The sequence below is a fragment of the Chiloscyllium plagiosum genome, chromosome 42 (genome assembly GCF_004010195.1).
Source record: "Chiloscyllium plagiosum isolate BGI_BamShark_2017 chromosome 42, ASM401019v2, whole genome shotgun sequence".
NCBI lineage: Eukaryota > Metazoa > Chordata > Chondrichthyes > Orectolobiformes > Hemiscylliidae > Chiloscyllium > Chiloscyllium plagiosum.
In genome coordinates this window covers 5,530,024-5,547,607 of record NC_057751.1, presented here as the reverse complement: position 1 = coordinate 5,547,607, position 17,584 = coordinate 5,530,024, and the positions used below count along the sequence as shown (strand labels likewise).

The 17,584-nt window shown below is 46.3% G+C and overlaps 1 protein-coding gene across 2 annotated transcripts in view; it reads left to right on the top strand.

The window, feature by feature from the left end:
• The first annotated feature begins 6,680 nt into the window (after nucleotides 1-6,680).
• Nucleotides 6,681-17,584, top strand: part of LOC122543056 (NFU1 iron-sulfur cluster scaffold homolog, mitochondrial-like) — a 29,551-nt gene continuing 18,647 nt past the window's right edge. For both annotated transcript variants that reach the window (XM_043681256.1, XM_043681255.1), the window contains exons 1-3: nucleotides 6,681-6,785; nucleotides 10,753-10,862; nucleotides 16,264-16,399. In XM_043681256.1, coding sequence (XP_043537191.1) covers nucleotides 6,742-6,785; nucleotides 10,753-10,862; nucleotides 16,264-16,399 — 290 coding nt within the window. In that variant the 5' untranslated portion in view covers nucleotides 6,681-6,741. The remainder of the gene's footprint in view (nucleotides 6,786-10,752; nucleotides 10,863-16,263; nucleotides 16,400-17,584) is intronic.

The following is a 17,584-nucleotide window of genomic DNA, read 5'->3' as shown; positions in this document are numbered from 1 at the left end:
TCAGCACCGCCTTCCTAACCTGAGATCTTCTTCCCGACCTCTCCGCCCCCATCCCAGTCTGACCTATCACCCTCACCTTGACCTCTTTCCACCTATCACATTTCCGACGCCCCTCTCCCAAGTCCCTCCTCCCTACCTTTTATCTCAGCCTGCTGGACCAACTTTCCTCATTCCCGAAGAAGGGCTTATGCCCGAATCGTCGATTCTCCTGTTCCCTAGATGCTGCCTGACCTGCTGCGCTTTTCCAGCAACACATTTTCAGCTCTGATCTCCAGCATCTGCAGTCCTCACTTTCTCCGATAATATTAAACAGTCAGGTAAAAGAAAGGGATGAACCGGGGTGGGGGGAGGGCAGAACAACATCATTCACCACTCGAATTAAATCTGATAATTTATCTAAGAGAATCCAGAAATTCCTTGGCCTTCTCCGGCGATCCGAAGTTGTACACGGACCCTTCATGGCTAAAACGTAGCGACACTGGGTAGCACAGGGAGTACTGGATGTTTAAGTTCCTTAAACGCTTCTTCGCTTCGTCAAACGCCTTCCTCTTTCAGACCAAAGCTGGGGAAAAGTCCTAGAAAAGCATAATCTTGGATCCTTTGTAAACCATGGCTTGGGGATCTTTCCCAAGATTTCTGGAAGCTTCTAAGGGCATCTGCCTCTCCTTGTCGCTCTGCAGCCGGAACAAGACCGGGCGGGGGCGCTGGTTCGAGCCAGGCCCGCGCATTGCAACCCGGTAGGCCCATTCCACCCTTACCCGGCCTGACCCAGCCTCCAGATTTAAAAGCTGTGGAAGCCACTGCTTGAGGAACGCTGTAAGTTGGCCTTCCTCTTCCCACTCGGGAAGGCCCAGAAAACTAATATTTTTTCGTGATTTTCTAAGGCCAAGACTCGCTGTTCGAGAGTCCGGACCCGACCCACAGCCGATTCTGCGGTCATCTCGAAGGTCGCGGCCTTTAGCTCCGCCGCTCCAACTTGGCGCTCGATTTCCTCGATGTCTCGGTTGTGCTTTTGTAGCGCGACCGAGAGTGAATTCCATCTGCTCCGGGACTCTTCGATGAAGGCGCGATCTTCACGTCAAGTTTGGAGATTACTTCCACGAGGCTCGCCACCGTAGGTAAGTCCCCCGGGGCGACTGCGGATGCCTCTGCTGTGGTGGGGGAGGGGTTCCTGTCTGCTGAGAAATGCGGGCACCTTTCCCTTTAGTCATTTTTGCAGGAGACTAGACTGTTTAAATTTAGTACAGAGCAACTAATTATATAAATAAAAACTATTTTGAATGGTTTGGTAGGTGTGGTGGAGGCCTCTTGGGAGGAGCACTATAGACTCAGACTGGCTGGGTCGCCGCCATCTTGGATCTCCCAGAATTCATGTTTGAAGTCCTCTGAGTGTTCTTTAGAACTATGTTCTGAAGAGAAAATAGAGTTTGCAAAGGGAGATTCAGGTGATTTCTCGACTCGCGTTTGATGTCGGGTTTTGACTCCCCAAACTACCACAGGAGATAGTTCACAAGAGACTCGAGATGCTGATTCCGAAGCGGAGTTGATTTATGAACAATGGCCTCAGGATGGTTAGACCTTTATACATTTGTGTTCATTTCCAGAAGAACGAGAAATGATTAATGAAACATTTGTGTTTCGGAGGAGGCTTCTGAGAGAATGTTTTGACAAATCTCACACCAAATAATGGGACACTGATTTAAAACAGATAAAATTATAGAATTCCAAACACGTGGAAGCAGGCCATTTGTCCCATTGAGTCCACACCAGCCCTCTGAAGAACATCCGACCCAGACCAATCCCCTTCCCCTTTAATCCTGCATTTCCCATAACTAACCCACCGAGCTTACGCACGCTTACACTCACACAATCACACAGATCCTCTCATACACGCACTCTCGCTCACACACTCACACGCAACTCTCTCAGAGGCATACACTCCATCACACACACACACACACCTGTAAGTCATTGGAATGAATTTGCATTTTCTAGATTAGAGTGGTGCTGGAAAAGCACAGCACGTCAGGCAGCATCTGAGGAGCAGGAAAATTGATGTTTCGGGCAAAAGTCCTTCATCAGGGATTCCTAATGAAGGGCTTTTGCCCAAAATGTCGATTTTCCTGCTCCTCGGATGCTGCCTGACGTGCTGTGCTTTTCCAGCACCACTCTAATCTCGAATCTGGTTTCCAGCATCTGCAGTCCTTGTTTTTACCGAGATGAATTTGCATTTGCAGATTTGCATTTGCATAGCCATTCTGTTTTGTTCAAAAAGCACACAATCTGTAAGCAGTCAGTCCATGTGACATTTTATAAATTCCTACTTTGGAAATAGAACCGGTCTGACTCAAAGTGGAATACAGACATACTCTAACCTCACACCTTTCATGCATTGTCTAAGCTGAGATATTACCTTTTTAAATAAAACCTTAAGTTATCTTGGCAATGTGACTTGAAAGAAGTTCTGGAATTTACATATTAATGAACCAAAACCTGCATCCCCATTCTAAGACTTAACAGCAATCTAGCTTTGTTCAATATGTTGCATTAGTTGTATGACACTTTGATTTTTTACGATAAATTCTGTGTCCTATGATCCTGCCCCACTGGCTACCTGATGAAGGAGCAGTGTACAAAAAGCTCGTACTTCCACATAAGCTGGTTGGATGATAACCTGGTGTTGTGTGATTTTTAACTTTGTCCACCCCAGTCCAACACCAGCACCTCCACATCATAGATAACACCTAACCTGCACATTCCTGGCTGCTATGGGTAATTTAATATAGCCTATCCACCTAACCTGCATACCTTTGGACTATGGGAGGAAACCAGAGCACCCAGAGGAAACTCAGGCAGATACAGGCAGAGTGTGTAAACTCCCCACAGATGGATGCCCAAGGCTGGAATCAAACCCAGGTCCCTGGCGCTATGAGGCAGCAGTGCGAACCAAGCCACCATGGGGTGAACAAATTTCTTCTCCCAGAGTGTAGTTGGGACCAACTCACTGAACACATTTGAGCAAGAGAGAGATACATTATTTTTTAAATCTTCAAAGCATGCAGTGTTTTGTCGAGGAATAAGATGGTGTTATTTTCTGGATCTGTAGATTGTGAAGGAGCAAAAATGGCCTTTAATAGAGTGATATGCTCTTCTTGTCAGATGTGGGAGTTTAAGGAGAGTTTATGGATTACTGTGGATTATATCTGCAATAAATGACTTTGGTTGTGAATCCTATCAGATCAAATGGATCGGTTGGAGAAACAGTTGGAGGCAATAAGGAATTTACAAGAGCAAGGGGATGTGATGGATGGCAGTTATAGGAAGGGGGAAAAGTCGCAGATACAGTCACATAGATGGGTTAACTCCAGGAAAGGTGAGAGAGGCAAGCAGTTAGTGCAGGAGTCTTCTGTGGCTATCCCCATTTTAAACAAGTATGCTGTTTTGGAAAATGTCGGGGGTGATGGATTCTCAGGGGAAAGTAGCACGAACAGCCAGGTTTCTGGTATTGGGGCTGGTTCTAATGCAACGAGGGGTATGTCGGCTTCTAAGAGACCAATTGTGTTGGGGACTCTCTTGTTATTAGATTAGATTACATTACAGTGTGGAAACAGGCCCTTCGGCCCACAAGTCCAGTCCGACCCGCCGAAGCGCAATCCACCCATACTCCTACATTTACCCCTTACCTAACACTACGGGCAATTTAGCATGGCCAATTCACCTGACCTGTGGGAGGAAACCAGAGCACCCGGAGGAAACCATGCAGACACGGGGAGAACATGCAAACTCCACACAGTCAGTTGCCTGAGGCGGGAACTGAACCCGGGTCTCCGGCGCTGTGAGGCAGCAGTGCTAACCACTGTGCCACCGTGCCACCACCGTGCCGTGCCACCTACTCCGAGGTACAGACAGACGTTTCTGTGGCCAGCAGCAAAAAAGCAGAATGGTGTGTCATTTCCCTGGTGCCAGGATCAAGGATGTCTCAGAGAGGGTGCAGAATGTTCTCACGGGGGAGAGGGGCCAGCAAGAGGTTATTGTCCACATTGGAACCAACGACATAGGAAGGGAAAAGGTTGAGATTCTGAAGGGAGGTTACAGAGTTAGGCAGGAATTTGAAAAAGGAGGTCCTCGAGAGTCGTAATATCTGGATTACCCCCAGTGCTATAAGCTCGTGAGAGCAGGAATAGGAGGATAGAGCAGATGAATGCATGGCTGAGGAGCTGGGTATGGGAGAAGGATTCATATTTTTGGATCATTGAAATCTCTTTTTGGGGTAGAAGTGACCTGTACATGAAGAACGGATTACACCTAATATGCTGGCAGCATGATTTGCAGGAGGATTTAAACTAGTAAGGTGGGGGGGTGGGTGGGACCCAGGGAGATAGTGAGGAAAGAGATCAATCTGAGACTGGTACAGTTGAGAACAGAAGCGAGTCAAACAGTCAGGGCAGGCAGGGACAAAGCAGAGAACAAGGGAGGACTGATAGACTGCATTTGCTTCAATGCAAGGGGCCTAACAGGGAAGGCATATGAACTCAGGGCATGGTTAGGAACAGGAGACTAGGATATCATCGCAATTACAGTAGCAGGGCTCAGGGATGGACAGGACTGGCAGCTTAATGTTCCAAGATACAAATGCTCCAGGAAGGATAGAAATGGAGGCAAGAGAGGAGGGGGAGTGGCGTTTTTAGGGACAGCATTACGACTGTACTGAGGGAGGATATTCCTGGAAATATATCCAGGGAAGTTATTTGGGTGGAACTTAGAAATAAGAAAGGGATGATTACCTTATTAGGATTGTATTATAGATCCCCAAATAGTCAGAGGGAAATTGAGAAACAGATTTGTAAGGAGATATCAGTAAGAATAATAGAGTGGTTATGGTAGGAGATTTTAACTTTCCAAACGTAGACTGGGACTGCCATGGTGTTAAAGGTTTAGATGGAGAGGAATTTGTTAAGAGTGTACAAGAACATATTCTGATTCAGTCTGTGGATGTACTGACTAGAGAAGGTGTAAAACTTGACCTACTCTTGGGAAATAAGGCAGGGCAGGTGACTGAGGTGTCAGTGGGGGAGCACTTTGGTGCCAGCGACCATCATTTTATTAGATTTAAAATAGTGATGGAAAAGGATTAACCAGATCTAAAAGTTGAAGTTAGGGTGAAAGGAAAGGCTGGTAAGTATAGGGAGTGCTTGGGAGGTCATGTTGCAGCTATACAGGACATTGGTTAGGTCACTGTTGGAATATTGCATGCAATTTTGATCTCCTTCCTATCGGAAAGATGGAGTGAAACTTGAAAGGGTTCAGAAAAGATTTGCAAGGATGTTGCCAAGGTTGGAGGATTTTAGCTGTTGGGAGAGGCTGAACAGCCTGGGGCTGTTTTCCCTGGAGCGTCGGAGGCTAAGGGGTGACCTTATAGAGGTTTACAAAATTATGAGGGGCATGGATAGGATAAATAGACAAAGTCTTTTCCCTGGGGTGGGTGAGTCCTGAACTAGAGGGCATCAGTTTAGGGTGAGAGTGGAAAGATATAAAAGGTGGCATGTGTATGGAATGCGTTGCCAGCTGTGGTGGTGGAAGCAGAGTCATTAGGGGCATTTAAGCGACTGCTGGACATGCACATGGATAGCAGTGAGTTGAGGGGTGCATAGGTTAAGTTATTATATTTTCCATTAGGATTAAACCTCGGCACAATCAAAGGGCCTGTTCTCTGCTGTACCTTTCTTTGTTCTATGTTCTAAAATAAGGCCCAGAAGCAGGAAATGTGAAACAAAAATCAAGAGAAATTATGTTTAACGTTTCCAAACTGTTCTGCAGAAGACTGATTGGACTTAACATTAATTCTGCTTTTTTTCTCTATGTCTGTATTGATACTGCCAGCACTGCTAAATTTCTCAAGCAATTTTGGTTTCAGATATGAATCACCCAATACCCTATTTTTTTCATGGAAAACGATATCTAGTAATTGTGACAAATGGATATATCTGTGTAAGGAGGATAAAGGAGGGTGTACGTTTTAAGTCTGAAGAAGCAGGGAGTTGAGTGGTGATCTTACTGAGGTTTATAAAATCATGAGGGGCATGGATAAAGTGAATGACGAGGGTCTTTTCTGACGGTGGAAAGTTCAAAACTATGGGACATATCTTTAAGGTAAGAGCAGAAAGATTTTAAAAGAACATGAGGGTCAACCTTCTGACACAGAGAGTGGTTCATAGGTGGAATGAACTGCCAGAGAAAGTGGTGGATTCAGGTACTTAGGATGTTTAAAAGACATTTAAATAAGTTCCTGAACAGAAAAGGTTTGGAGGGATTTGGGTCAGGAGCAGACAGGTGGGACTCATTTAGTTTGAGATGATGTTTGGAATGGACTGATTGGACTGAAGGGTCTGTTTCCATGCTGTATCACTCTGTAACGAAGCCTTGGTCTGCAGTCGCCAAGCTCTGGATATGGCTACCTCCTCAGGGCCCTTGTGGCTTGGCCACGCCCACAGAAACCGCTCTATTCCGCAGCACAGCCGGGCCATCTCGCCACAATGCCTGAGCGCATTTCCCCGAGCCAGCCAAAAGACTCTACATGACTCGAACTTTGTAAGCTTATTTTTTTGTTTTGGAATCGCGGGCCGTGCGATTAAAAATGACGGCGAGTGGCTCGGGCGGGCAGCCGGGACGGCGGGCGCCTCTGTTAGACAGTCCTGAGTGTGGGAGGTGCGGTTAGGGTCCTTGCGGATGCCTTGATCAAAGATGGCGGCGGTGAAGTTGGGCACTTGTTGGCTCTTGGCTTCAAGGTGAGTCCTGGTGGGTCACTGCTGGGCCTGCAAGTCATTGGGGTAGATTTATTGAATGATTTCTGATCACTTGCAGCTTCAAACGTCTGCCTGTCGCTGCAGCGAGCTCAGGTAGTGGGCACAGTCCTCCCCACTTCTCCTCCAAATCCACTTGGTTTTCACAGGCCTGGCCAAATGTGCCCTGGTGAGGGATGTTTTCTGGTCAGTCACTTCAGGGATATCATTCACACACACACACACACACACCTCTGGGAGGAGGGTGTGGGAATTGAACCCAGACTCCCTGGTTCAGAGGTGGGATGCTACTGCTCTGCCACAGGAGCCCTCTTGCCCTGCTGAGGAGCACTTTGCACTTGAGCTGCTGCTGTGGCTTGTAACAATGTTTTCCAGTGCATCACATTATACGAGCACAAGAGCTCTCCTCGTGATGGCTCGCTCGAACTTTATGAAACAAAATTAACTTTTGTCAGTCAGGGCCTTGAGTATAGAAGTTGGGTAGTTATGTTGTAGTTGTACGAGATGTTGTTGAGGCCGCATTTTAACTACTGTCTTCAATTTTGGTTACCTCGCTTTCGGAAGGATGTCATTAAATGGAAACAGTGCAGAAGAAATTTACAAGGATGTTGCCAGACCTCGACAGTCTGTGTTATAGGGAGAGGCTGGACAATCTAGGACTTGTTTCTTCAGAATGTAGGAGGCTGTGGGGGGTGTCATATCGAAGTGTATAAGATCATGAGGGGCCTGGATAGGATGAATGTGCTCAGTCTTTCTCCCAGGTTTTGGAATAGAAGGTGAGAGGGCATCAGTTTAAGATTCGAGGGGGAAGTATAAAAAGGAACCTGAGGGGCAGCTTTTTTACCACGGAGTGGTACACGTGTGGAATGAGCTGCCAGTGTAAGTGGTTGACGTGGGTACATTAGCTGCATTTAAAATGCACTTGGGCACATACATGGATCGGAAAGGTTTAGAAGGAGATGGACTAAGTGCAGGGAAATGGGGTTAGCATGGATGGTCAGTTTAGTCGGCATGGACCAGTTTGGGCCGAAGGACCTATCTCCATGCTGCAGGACAGTATTAAGGTAAAAAGGGTGCCAGCACAGATGGTCAAAAATTTGGGTTTAGGCAGCTGGTTTTTAAGAAGTGTCTTCAAGCTTGGACACAAAAAGTGTCATGTCTGGACTACTTCTGGTATCACATGCTAATGAGTACAGGAGTAGGTGGATAGAATTAATGCATGTGTGGCAGAAGGGTTGGAGCAGGAGGGAAAGCTTTAGATTGCTGGATCGCTGGGTACGTTCTTGGGGAAGGTGGGACTGGTACTAGTGGGATGTGTTGCATCTCAACTGGAACTGGACCAACATCCTCATGAGGATGTTTTTGCCATACATTTGCCTTCCTTGATCAGACCATTGAGTAGCGGAGTTGGGACGTTATGTTGTGGTTGTACAGGAGATTGGTAAGGCCACTGTTGGAGGACTGTTCTGGTTGCCCTTCCGAAAGGATATTGTTAGATTGGAGAGGGTGCCAACATGCTGTGTTTTTTCCAGTAATTTCTGTTTTTATTTCTGATTTCCAGCATCTAATGTTCTTTAGGTTTGTGTGCATATGTGGTGGGTGACGATGCTGTTCCTTTAACAAGGTTATGTTGTCCTTGGCACTTTTTTCAAAGAGTTCATAAAAGACACAGACTCTTAAAAAGTCTGGGGACCAGCTTAATGGTTTAGTTTCGTTTTTAGCAATTGTGTCAAAAAAGCTGCTGGACCCAAAGAAGCAGGTCCATGCGGATCTCTCTCTGACTTCTTTCCTGTAAGACCCTGTGTTTGATTTTTCCTTTTGTGCCAAGGGATGTTTATGGGGATTTTAGCAAGTATTTGGAACAGCATCATCAAGTTGGGATAGTCTGTTAGCTTCTTGGATCGGTTGCTATTCTATATTTTGTTCTCTTTTGTTTGTGTTTCATTCGGAAGTCTTATAAATAAATTCAGTTTGGTTGAAAACTAAGTGGTTTGACCAGCTGCATGTCTCCTGGAATATCCACTGTACACATACTTGAAACAACCAGAAAGGTTAGGGTCTGGGCTGCTTTCTTGAAATGTTTTGAGGGAGTCTGGCCTGGTTTGTCTCTGTTATTCAAAGGGTCAGTTGCTGAAGTCAGGAGTGATGATATCTTGGAAGGTTCTTGTGGGCCATCACTTGGCTGGAGGTACACAAACAATCAGAGAGATAGAGAAATATGGAGGCAAATCTCGATGTATCAAAATAGTAGGTGAGCAGTGGCAGAGGATTTCAACTCTCTTGATATTAACTATGTGTTAAGGACCAGGCCAGACCCCCTCAAAACATTTCAAGACAGTCGCCCAGACCCTAACTTTGCTCGTTGTTTTGAGCAGGTGTAAAGTGGATAATTCAGGAGAGATGCCACTGGTCAAACCACTTAGTTTCTGACAAAACAGAATTCATTGACAAAATTACTGGATGAAATACAAACAACAGAATACTGAATAACTTAACGTCTCCAAACACCCAGCAGACTATCCCAACTAAATGATGCTGTTCCAAGTTCCTGCAACAATCCCCATAAACACCCTGTTGCAAAAAAGGAAAAATCAAACACAGATTCTTAGAAGAGAGAGAGAGATGACAGAGAGATTCAGCACAGAACACCTTCTTCCATGCAGCTGTTTCTTGGACTAACAGCCTCACTGACTGACTGCCTGCTTTCAGTGAACAGCCAGACTGCTAAAACCAAACCAAACCAAACCAAACCAGAGAAAACTGAGCTGAGCGAACTGGCCACGCCCCTTTCATTGTACAAGTGTATCTTTTTCAACTTAAAAACTTCTTTAAGTAAATCAAGCCAGATATTTTGGATCCTGTGTCTCATAAAAGGCTTCTGAAAAAAAAACAAGGACAACACAACCTTTTTAAATGAGCAGCATCATCACACTAGTATACAAAGTCTTCGAGGATGCACAATTGTTCAGCTATGTTCAGGAGAGCCTTTTTCAGCCAGCACGTGAGGGGGTGATGTTGGACCTAATTTTAGGGAATAAACCCAGGCAAGTGGTAGATGTGAAGCAAAAATAGAAATTGTTGGAATGACTCAGCAGGTCTGCCTGCACGTGTGGATGGAGAACGAGTTAACGTTTTGGGTGCAGAGAGCCTCCTTTTATTTGAGATTTTTATCATTCACGTTCTTCGTTTTTTTTTGGTTAAGTGATAGCTGTGGCAATGCAGGCGCATTTCTTTGGCAGTAACTGTAATTTGGTAAGTTTTAAAGTAATTGTGGAGGAGGACTGGATCAGGGGCCTGGGTTCGATTCCACCCTCGGGTGACTGTCTGTGTGGAGTTTGAGCATTCTCCCTGTGTCTGCATTTCCTCTGGGTTGCTGTGGTTTCCTTTCACGGTCCAAGTATGTACAGGTTTGGGTGGATTGACCATGCTACATTGCCCATAGTGTTCAGTGATGTTCAGGCTCAGTGGATTAGCCATAAGAAATGCAGGGTGATAGGGATGGGGTAGGAGATGGGTCTGTGGGGGGGCAGGGGGCGGATGCTCTCAGAGTGGAAATGGTGAGTTGAATAGCCTGCTTCCATACTGTAGGGATGCAGTGAGTCTTCCTGATCTTGCACGGTGGTGCACGATATTCACAACAGGGCAACAGACCATTTGCTGGAAGTGGTCCAGGCAGTGATTATACCTCAGCTGAGTCTACCTCATTGCTTCAGGTTCTTTTCATTGAAAAGGTGGATTTATTTATAGAGATGTGCCCAACCAGCCCAGGGCCTTCCGCTACTTTCTGTAGTGCCCGAGTTCAATTGAATTGAAATTGAAGCCTGTTGTAAAATTGTATCTTACTGCCAAACCAGCGAGCAAGCGGAAAGGTTTACTTTTGTGTCTTCACGCCTCAGCTTGCACTGCCTGCCTGCTTGATCCTTTGAGTGCTTACAAGATTGCTATTTTTCAGAATACACACAGGCCAGCACGCGAGGCGCATGTGTTTGACCAAGAAATGGAGCGGGAATGGCTTGGGATATCAGAACCTTCTGCAACCATCAACTTCCGTCTCCGTTGCCTGTAAGCTGGTCAGAGTCTCTTTTATTCTTCTTAAGACAGCTTCACTGATGGCAGGGCGAGTGTCTCTAGGAAGGTCAGCATTTATTGCTGATCTCGAAGGTGGTCTTGATCCACCTTCTGAACCGCGGCAATTTTCTCGTGGTTCGATCCAGTCCGTTAGTAGCGATTTCAGAAGGCAGTGTAGAGTCCACCGTATTGCTGGTGGCCAGATCGGGAGCAGACAGCAGGTTTGCTTCATTTTCATGACAGTCCAGCGGTTTCATGGTCATTGATGGTTCAGTGGTTGGCGCCGCTGCCTCGCAGTGCCAAGGACCTGGATTTGATTCCACCCTCTGGGTACTCTCTGAGTGGAGTTTGCACACACTCCCCTTGACTGCTTGAGTTTCCTCCGGGTAGCCTGGTTTCCTCCCGCAGTCCAAAGATTTGCAGGTTAGTTGGATTGGTAATGCTAAATTGCCTGGACTGTCCTGCAGGCTGGATGGATTCTCCATGGAAATGCAGGGTTCCGGGGACAGGCGGGTCTAGTTTGGATGCTCTTTGGATTGTCAGTGTGGACTCAATGGGCCGAATGGCCTGCTTCCACACTATAGGGATTCTCTGGTTCTATGACCATTCCTAAGACTGAGTTTTCATTTTAGAACTCAGTTAATGAAAATTGACCGACTGAATTTGAGCTTCTGTCTTTGGACAGTTCATCCAGGCTCCAGGTCACTAGTTCAGCTGGCTCTTCACTTTTCATGCGGTCTGTGATGCCCACGTTGTTATTGTTGAAAGTAATTGTGAGCGATTTGCTGCACATATTAGACACAGAGTTGAGACTAGGTTCGGTGTTGCTGTTGGTGTGACAGTTGTCCTTGGCAGCGTGAGGATGAAACTGAGCACGCTCGTGGGCCCAGTTCTGACCCCAGCTCATTTCAATGACTAAAAGCTGACTTTCCAACTCAGACTGGAGAAGTCTCTTGGACTTGTGCTGGAGCACAGTTTGTGCATTCAGGAGAGGTGAGAGGGAAAGACAAAGGTCAAGGCCAATCGTGCATTTTTTAGATTTCAAAAATATGCTTTCTTCACAAAAAAAAATCTTTACATACAAAAGTAATCACTAAAGCAGTTCAGTTCTATGCAGTGGCATATGAAGAAACAAACAAACACTGGAGTTTGACTCTGTCAAGTAAACAGACCAAAGGTATTTCTTACTTGTACAAGACTATATTTACATATGGGAGGCTCTGATAACTAAAAAGACCCCTGTTTAACTTCAGCAGAAGGACCTCGCACAGTGGTCTTGCCCCACTGCGCCTTGGCGGCAGCTGCCCAAGGCTTTAGTGTGTCCCTCAGCACGTAATCCTGGACTTTGGAATGTGTCAGTCTGCAACACTCAGCCAGGGTCACCTCCTTCCTCTGGAAGACTGTGATGATGCTGCTCCTCTAACAAGGTTTTGCTGTCTTTGGCTTTTTTTATTCAGAGAGGTCGTAAAAGCAGCGATTCAGAAACATCGAGGTTTAAAGGGTTTTAGGGACCATTTGATTATAGCTAACAGATACTGCCTCAGGAAAAGGGCTTTCAAGTTCAAAAGAAACACCTGAGTAATGAAAGGGGAGTGGCCAGTTCTCTCAGCTCAGTTTTCTCTGGTTTGCTTTGGGTTTTAGCAGTCTGGTTGTTCACTGAAAGCAGTCAATCAGTTTTGAGGTTGCTGGTCCAAGAAACAGCTACATGGAAGTAGGTGTTCCATGCTGAATCTGTCTCTCCTGTAAGACCTTGAGTTTGATTTTCCCTTTTTTGCAAAGGGGTGTTTATTGGGGATTCTTGCAGGAATTTGGAACAGCATCATTCCTTTGAGGTAATCTGTCTCTTAGGTCAAGTTATCCCATTTTCTGTTCTCTTTTATTATGTTTAATTCGGTAATATTGCAAATAAATTCTGTTTTGTTTAAAACAAAGTGGTTTGGCCAGTGGCATATCTCCTGCAATATTCACTGTACACCTGCTTAAAACAGCGAGCAAAGTTAGGGTTTGGGCTACTTTCTCGAAATGTTTTGAGCGGATCTGGCCTGGTCCTTAACAAAAGCAAGCGCTGAGAGGCATCTCCAGCACAATGGGCCGAATGGCCTCCTCCTGAGCTCTAACCTTTTCACTTCCATGAAATATTTGCAGTGAGTGTTAATAATAACTGGTAGCCCTAGGGGTGTCTCAAACTGATTGGCAAGGGAGATTTCATTACTATGCATGGTTGGTGCTGAATCATTCTCAGCTTCTGAATCTGAGGGAGTGCTGATTCTGTTCCATAACCACTGCGGCCTGTGTTTCTTTCAAGCTGTTGCCCAGTGAGACCACTGACAATTGCTTGCAAAGCATGTGGATGCAAAGAATGAGGAGCATTAATTATCATTTGCATCTGCTTGGGGTAATGTGCTTTTGTTGTTCAGAGAAAGTGAGAATTCAGCCCCTGCTTCTTCTCCCTGGAAGGTAACCCATGTTTAATCTCCCTCGATTGACACGGTGCAGGGATTTGCAGGCTGTCAGTCCCAGCGCAGAGCTGTGACTCGTGTTGCTCATGGCTCTCCATGTTGCCTAGACACTGAATCCCAAGCAGCTCACTGAACATTGCCAATGCAAAACTCAATCAGGTTACGTACAGCCTGATGGCACTGGAGCAGGACCAGCAGGGTTCAAATAAACCCCAGAAGACATTGTCCTTTGAAACAGAGACATTCTGTTGTGTTCCTGGAGCACTTTGGTGTCCCACTGTCACTGGTACCAATGGTCCGCATTAACCACCCATCATAAGGTGTAGTGTAGTGGAAGGCAGGTCCTTGTGCAGAGATGGATGGTGGGATATGGAATAAGGCTGGAAACTGGCAGTTGGTCACCAGAAACAGTGCAGATGCAAAGGGCCAAATTGCCTCATTCTGTATCCTAATAATAATGTGATTCTTGGTTCACTGTTGTCTTTCCAAACCTCTAGACCTATTCTGTGCCTCTCTCTTTATTTGGAGATAATCTATAGAATCTATCATGTTGCTGTTGTTAGGGACCAAACCAGACCCCCTCAAAACACGTGAAGAAGGTAGTCTAGACCCTAAGTTTTAAAGGCAGGTGTGATGCAGCTGGTCAAACTGAACTTATTTAAACACTACAGTTGAAACACGAACAAAAGAAAACGGAATTTGGAGTAATTTAACTGTTTTAAAAGCCAGCCAACACGATACAGCAACGTAATGAAGGAGCTGTTCCAATTCCTGTAACATCCCTGTGGGAAAAGATCTGTCACCCTGCCAACCCACAAAAAGGCCCACAAAAGCAAAATTGGCCAAACTGTACTAAAACACTCAGGATGCCTCAGCAGGCTGACAAGCGAAACTAGACAGCACTCAGAGACAGGGAATACACTTCAAGCATCCATGAACAATTAAGCACCACAGCTATCCCAAAGCCCTGATGGCAGTTTCACAACCCCCAACAATGCCAAAGCCACACAAAGAACAGGTCAGACAGAGAGGCACCAGCGTGCACTACTCCCAGGACAGGACAATGGAAGCACCCCACTGCTTCAGAGGAGACATTAGCGCCTACCTGCATAGAGCAATGGAACCCATCGATACTGTCAGAATGTTGCTTTGTGTAGAGAATTAGGACATTCCTCCGAGAACTGTTTCCTGATTAGCATCGTTATAATTAGATTACTGCATTTCCATTGTATTTTGTCCCTATTTCTAATTAATCCTTTTGTACAGGATTATTATAAAAACTGGATTCTTCCTCAGCTCGAGGAAGAGAAATTCTGATCTACCTGCACAGACGATGAGTGCTGTGTCAGCCTAGTCAATTTCTCTTCCAGCGATATCGCTTGTAATAAACAGCTTGTCACTTTCACCCGATCTGGTTTGTGTGATCTCTGCTTTATTGGGCAAATTTCTCCTACAATCCCATAAACGTACCCCTTGTTAATTGGTAAATTCAAACACTGGTTCTTACAGGCAAGAGAGATTTCAGAGAGCAGCCAGCCAAGAATCATCTGCTGAAGCTTGGAACCTTTCCCCACTATATCAGCTTCTCACTGTTACAACGAAAAGAAACTTGAAAAAAACCTGAACTGGGAGAACTCACCACTTCCCTATCATTGTGAAACTAGGCCCTTTGCCAGATATTTATGACCTCTCTTTAAAAACTAAAGTTATTATGTCCTTGTTTTTTTTTCAAGTGAAGCATTGTCACCCTGTCCAGTGTTGACAACCTCTTCCTCATTTTCCTTCAAATCCTCCCTCCATCATGCTCTTACATTTTCCGCTGAGATACTGTCTTTTCCTCAATGCGATTTCTTCCTTCAGTCGCTCTCCAACGCACTTCACTTAAGTTTTTTTTCCACTTTTCTTTTTCCTGTCCAGCACTTCCTTTCCATTCTTCCCCAAGTCCTCAGTTCAGGGCTGTTTAGCAAATCGATCTGCTCTTCCCATCAAGTCCAGGTCTGTCATCCGCATAAAAAACCACACTCCAAATGCAGCTGGTTGTTATTTCGATGCTTCTTCACCTGTCTGGTTTGTGACATAATTTGGAGGTGCCGGTGTTGGACTGGGGTAGACAACGTTAACAATCACACGACACCAGGTTATTGTCCAACAGGTTTATTTGGAAGCACTTGCTTTTGAGGCGCTGCCTCTTCATCAGGTGTTTGTGGAACATGACCGTACGACAGTTAGTGACAGTTGCATTGTGGACTCCCCATCACGCAGCTGTTGTGGCACATCCTCCACAGTTTCCCTTTGAGCAGAGGGTGATGTCTGACTGACATGTACAAGACTATGAAGAGCAAAGGTGGGGTGGACGGGAAGAGACATGTCCCCATCATACAGCGATCAATGGCCAGGAGCCTTAGATTTAACGGTGAAAGGCAGATGGTTTAGAGGGAATTTATAGATTATTTTTCACCCACAGCATAGTACAGATCTGGAACACTCTGCCCTGAAATGTTGCTAAAAGCAGGAAGCATTGCAACGTTAAATAATTGTTTAGACGAGGACTTGAGATGCTAAGTGCTGGGAAATGGTTAAGTGCTTGATGACAGGCATGGGCACAATGGGCCAAATGGCCCCTGCCTGTTCTGTGGAACCCTTCGACCTTGTGCCAAGTCAGCTCAACTCCATCATCTGCTGAAACCCCTGCCACTGCTGTTCCACCGATTGCCACAAGGTGGGGCACGAAAACAACTGGTTTGACCGTCTGCTGCTTGCAATCCTGGTTGACTGATCTGTACAGATTGGGGGCCAGTGCAGGTCTCCGAAAGACTTCGCTGTGTGATGTGTCCTACTCCTTTGTGCCATTGTGGGGAGCGGGGAGGAAGAGAGGCTCGTCATCTTTCTGAGAGAGTTGGTCAGCTCCATTGATAATCCATGTGGCTCTCTTTCAGTGAGAAGCATGTTCATTCAGACCCAAGACACGCCAAACCCGAACAGCTTGAAGTTCATCCCTGGATGTACGGTGTTGGAATCGGGCACCATGGAGTTCTCAGCACCCCGAAGTGCCTTCTGTTCTCCTTTGGCCAGGTACAGTACCTCACCAGCTTCCTTTGTCCCTGTAGGTGGTGTGAAAGGTGTTGGGGTGGGGGGCAAGGAGGTGATGTTCGGAAATAGATAAAGTTGGGGGCATTACAGGGGAGAGTGGGAGCCAGCTCAGTGCATTCTGTCAATCTCATCCCTCTGGCCCAGCAAACTGGCCCAGGTTCCCAACAACCAAACAGCGCTGGACTCAGGGTCACCACCTTCAGGGTCAGACGTCGGTGAGGAGCGAGGGCCCACTCCTTCACTCAGAGGGTTGTGAATCTTTGGATTCCAAACCCCACCCCAACGTGAGATTTATGGAGTGTGAGGCACTGAGAGAGAGAGAGAGAGAGAGATGGGGAGAGGTCTGTCAGATGGAGTTGAGTCAGAACCCCAGCCAGCCTGTTGTCCCATGTATCACGGGGCCCTGGAAGCTGTGGGGTCCACCCCTGCTCCAATATTTTATGGTCTTCAAGACTTCTCTCACTGAGAGATTCAAGAGTTAGTACTTTGCAAGGTTAGGAGGGTCGAAGGTCAGCCACGTTCTTGATGGCTTGCTCAGCAGATTGAAGAACTTAGTTTGGGGATGAGAAAATGTTCCTGCAAGACAAAACCTTGGAGTGTTCCTGGGCTCAGGATGGGAGGAGCCTACTGCTAACCAGTTGGAGAGGCGTCTGGGGATTGGCCAAGAGGGAAGTGAGAGTTCCCTCTTTGGGGATGTGACGAGACGCACAGACAGACAGTCTCAGCCTGTTAGTGTACAGCGGTCCATTGATGACCATGGAGCTGTGCATGGAGCTCTGTTGTATTCCTTACTTCAGACTGCCATGCGTGTTCTCTTGTGGGGTTGGCTGCTCCGTTGGAGGCTGTGGGTGTGGGGGTAAAAGATAAGGTCGTGGTTTAGTTTCACATGAAGAAAACAACAGCAACACACTGCAATTTCTACTGCTCCGTGAGCAAGAGTGCCACGGGTCCAAAAATCTTGACTCGGGCCAAAGCAGGACAGGGAAGAGGTGGGTTTCGGGCATATTTGGAAGGAGAGAAATGAGGCAGAAAGGTTTAAGAAGCAATCTTGGAGTTCAGAACCCAGACGGTTGAAAACAATCCTACCTTGACTCCAATCTTACTCCTCTGTTTCACTCTCTCCCCACCTCCATCCGGGATTCCTCTCATGCCCTGCGCCATATTGAC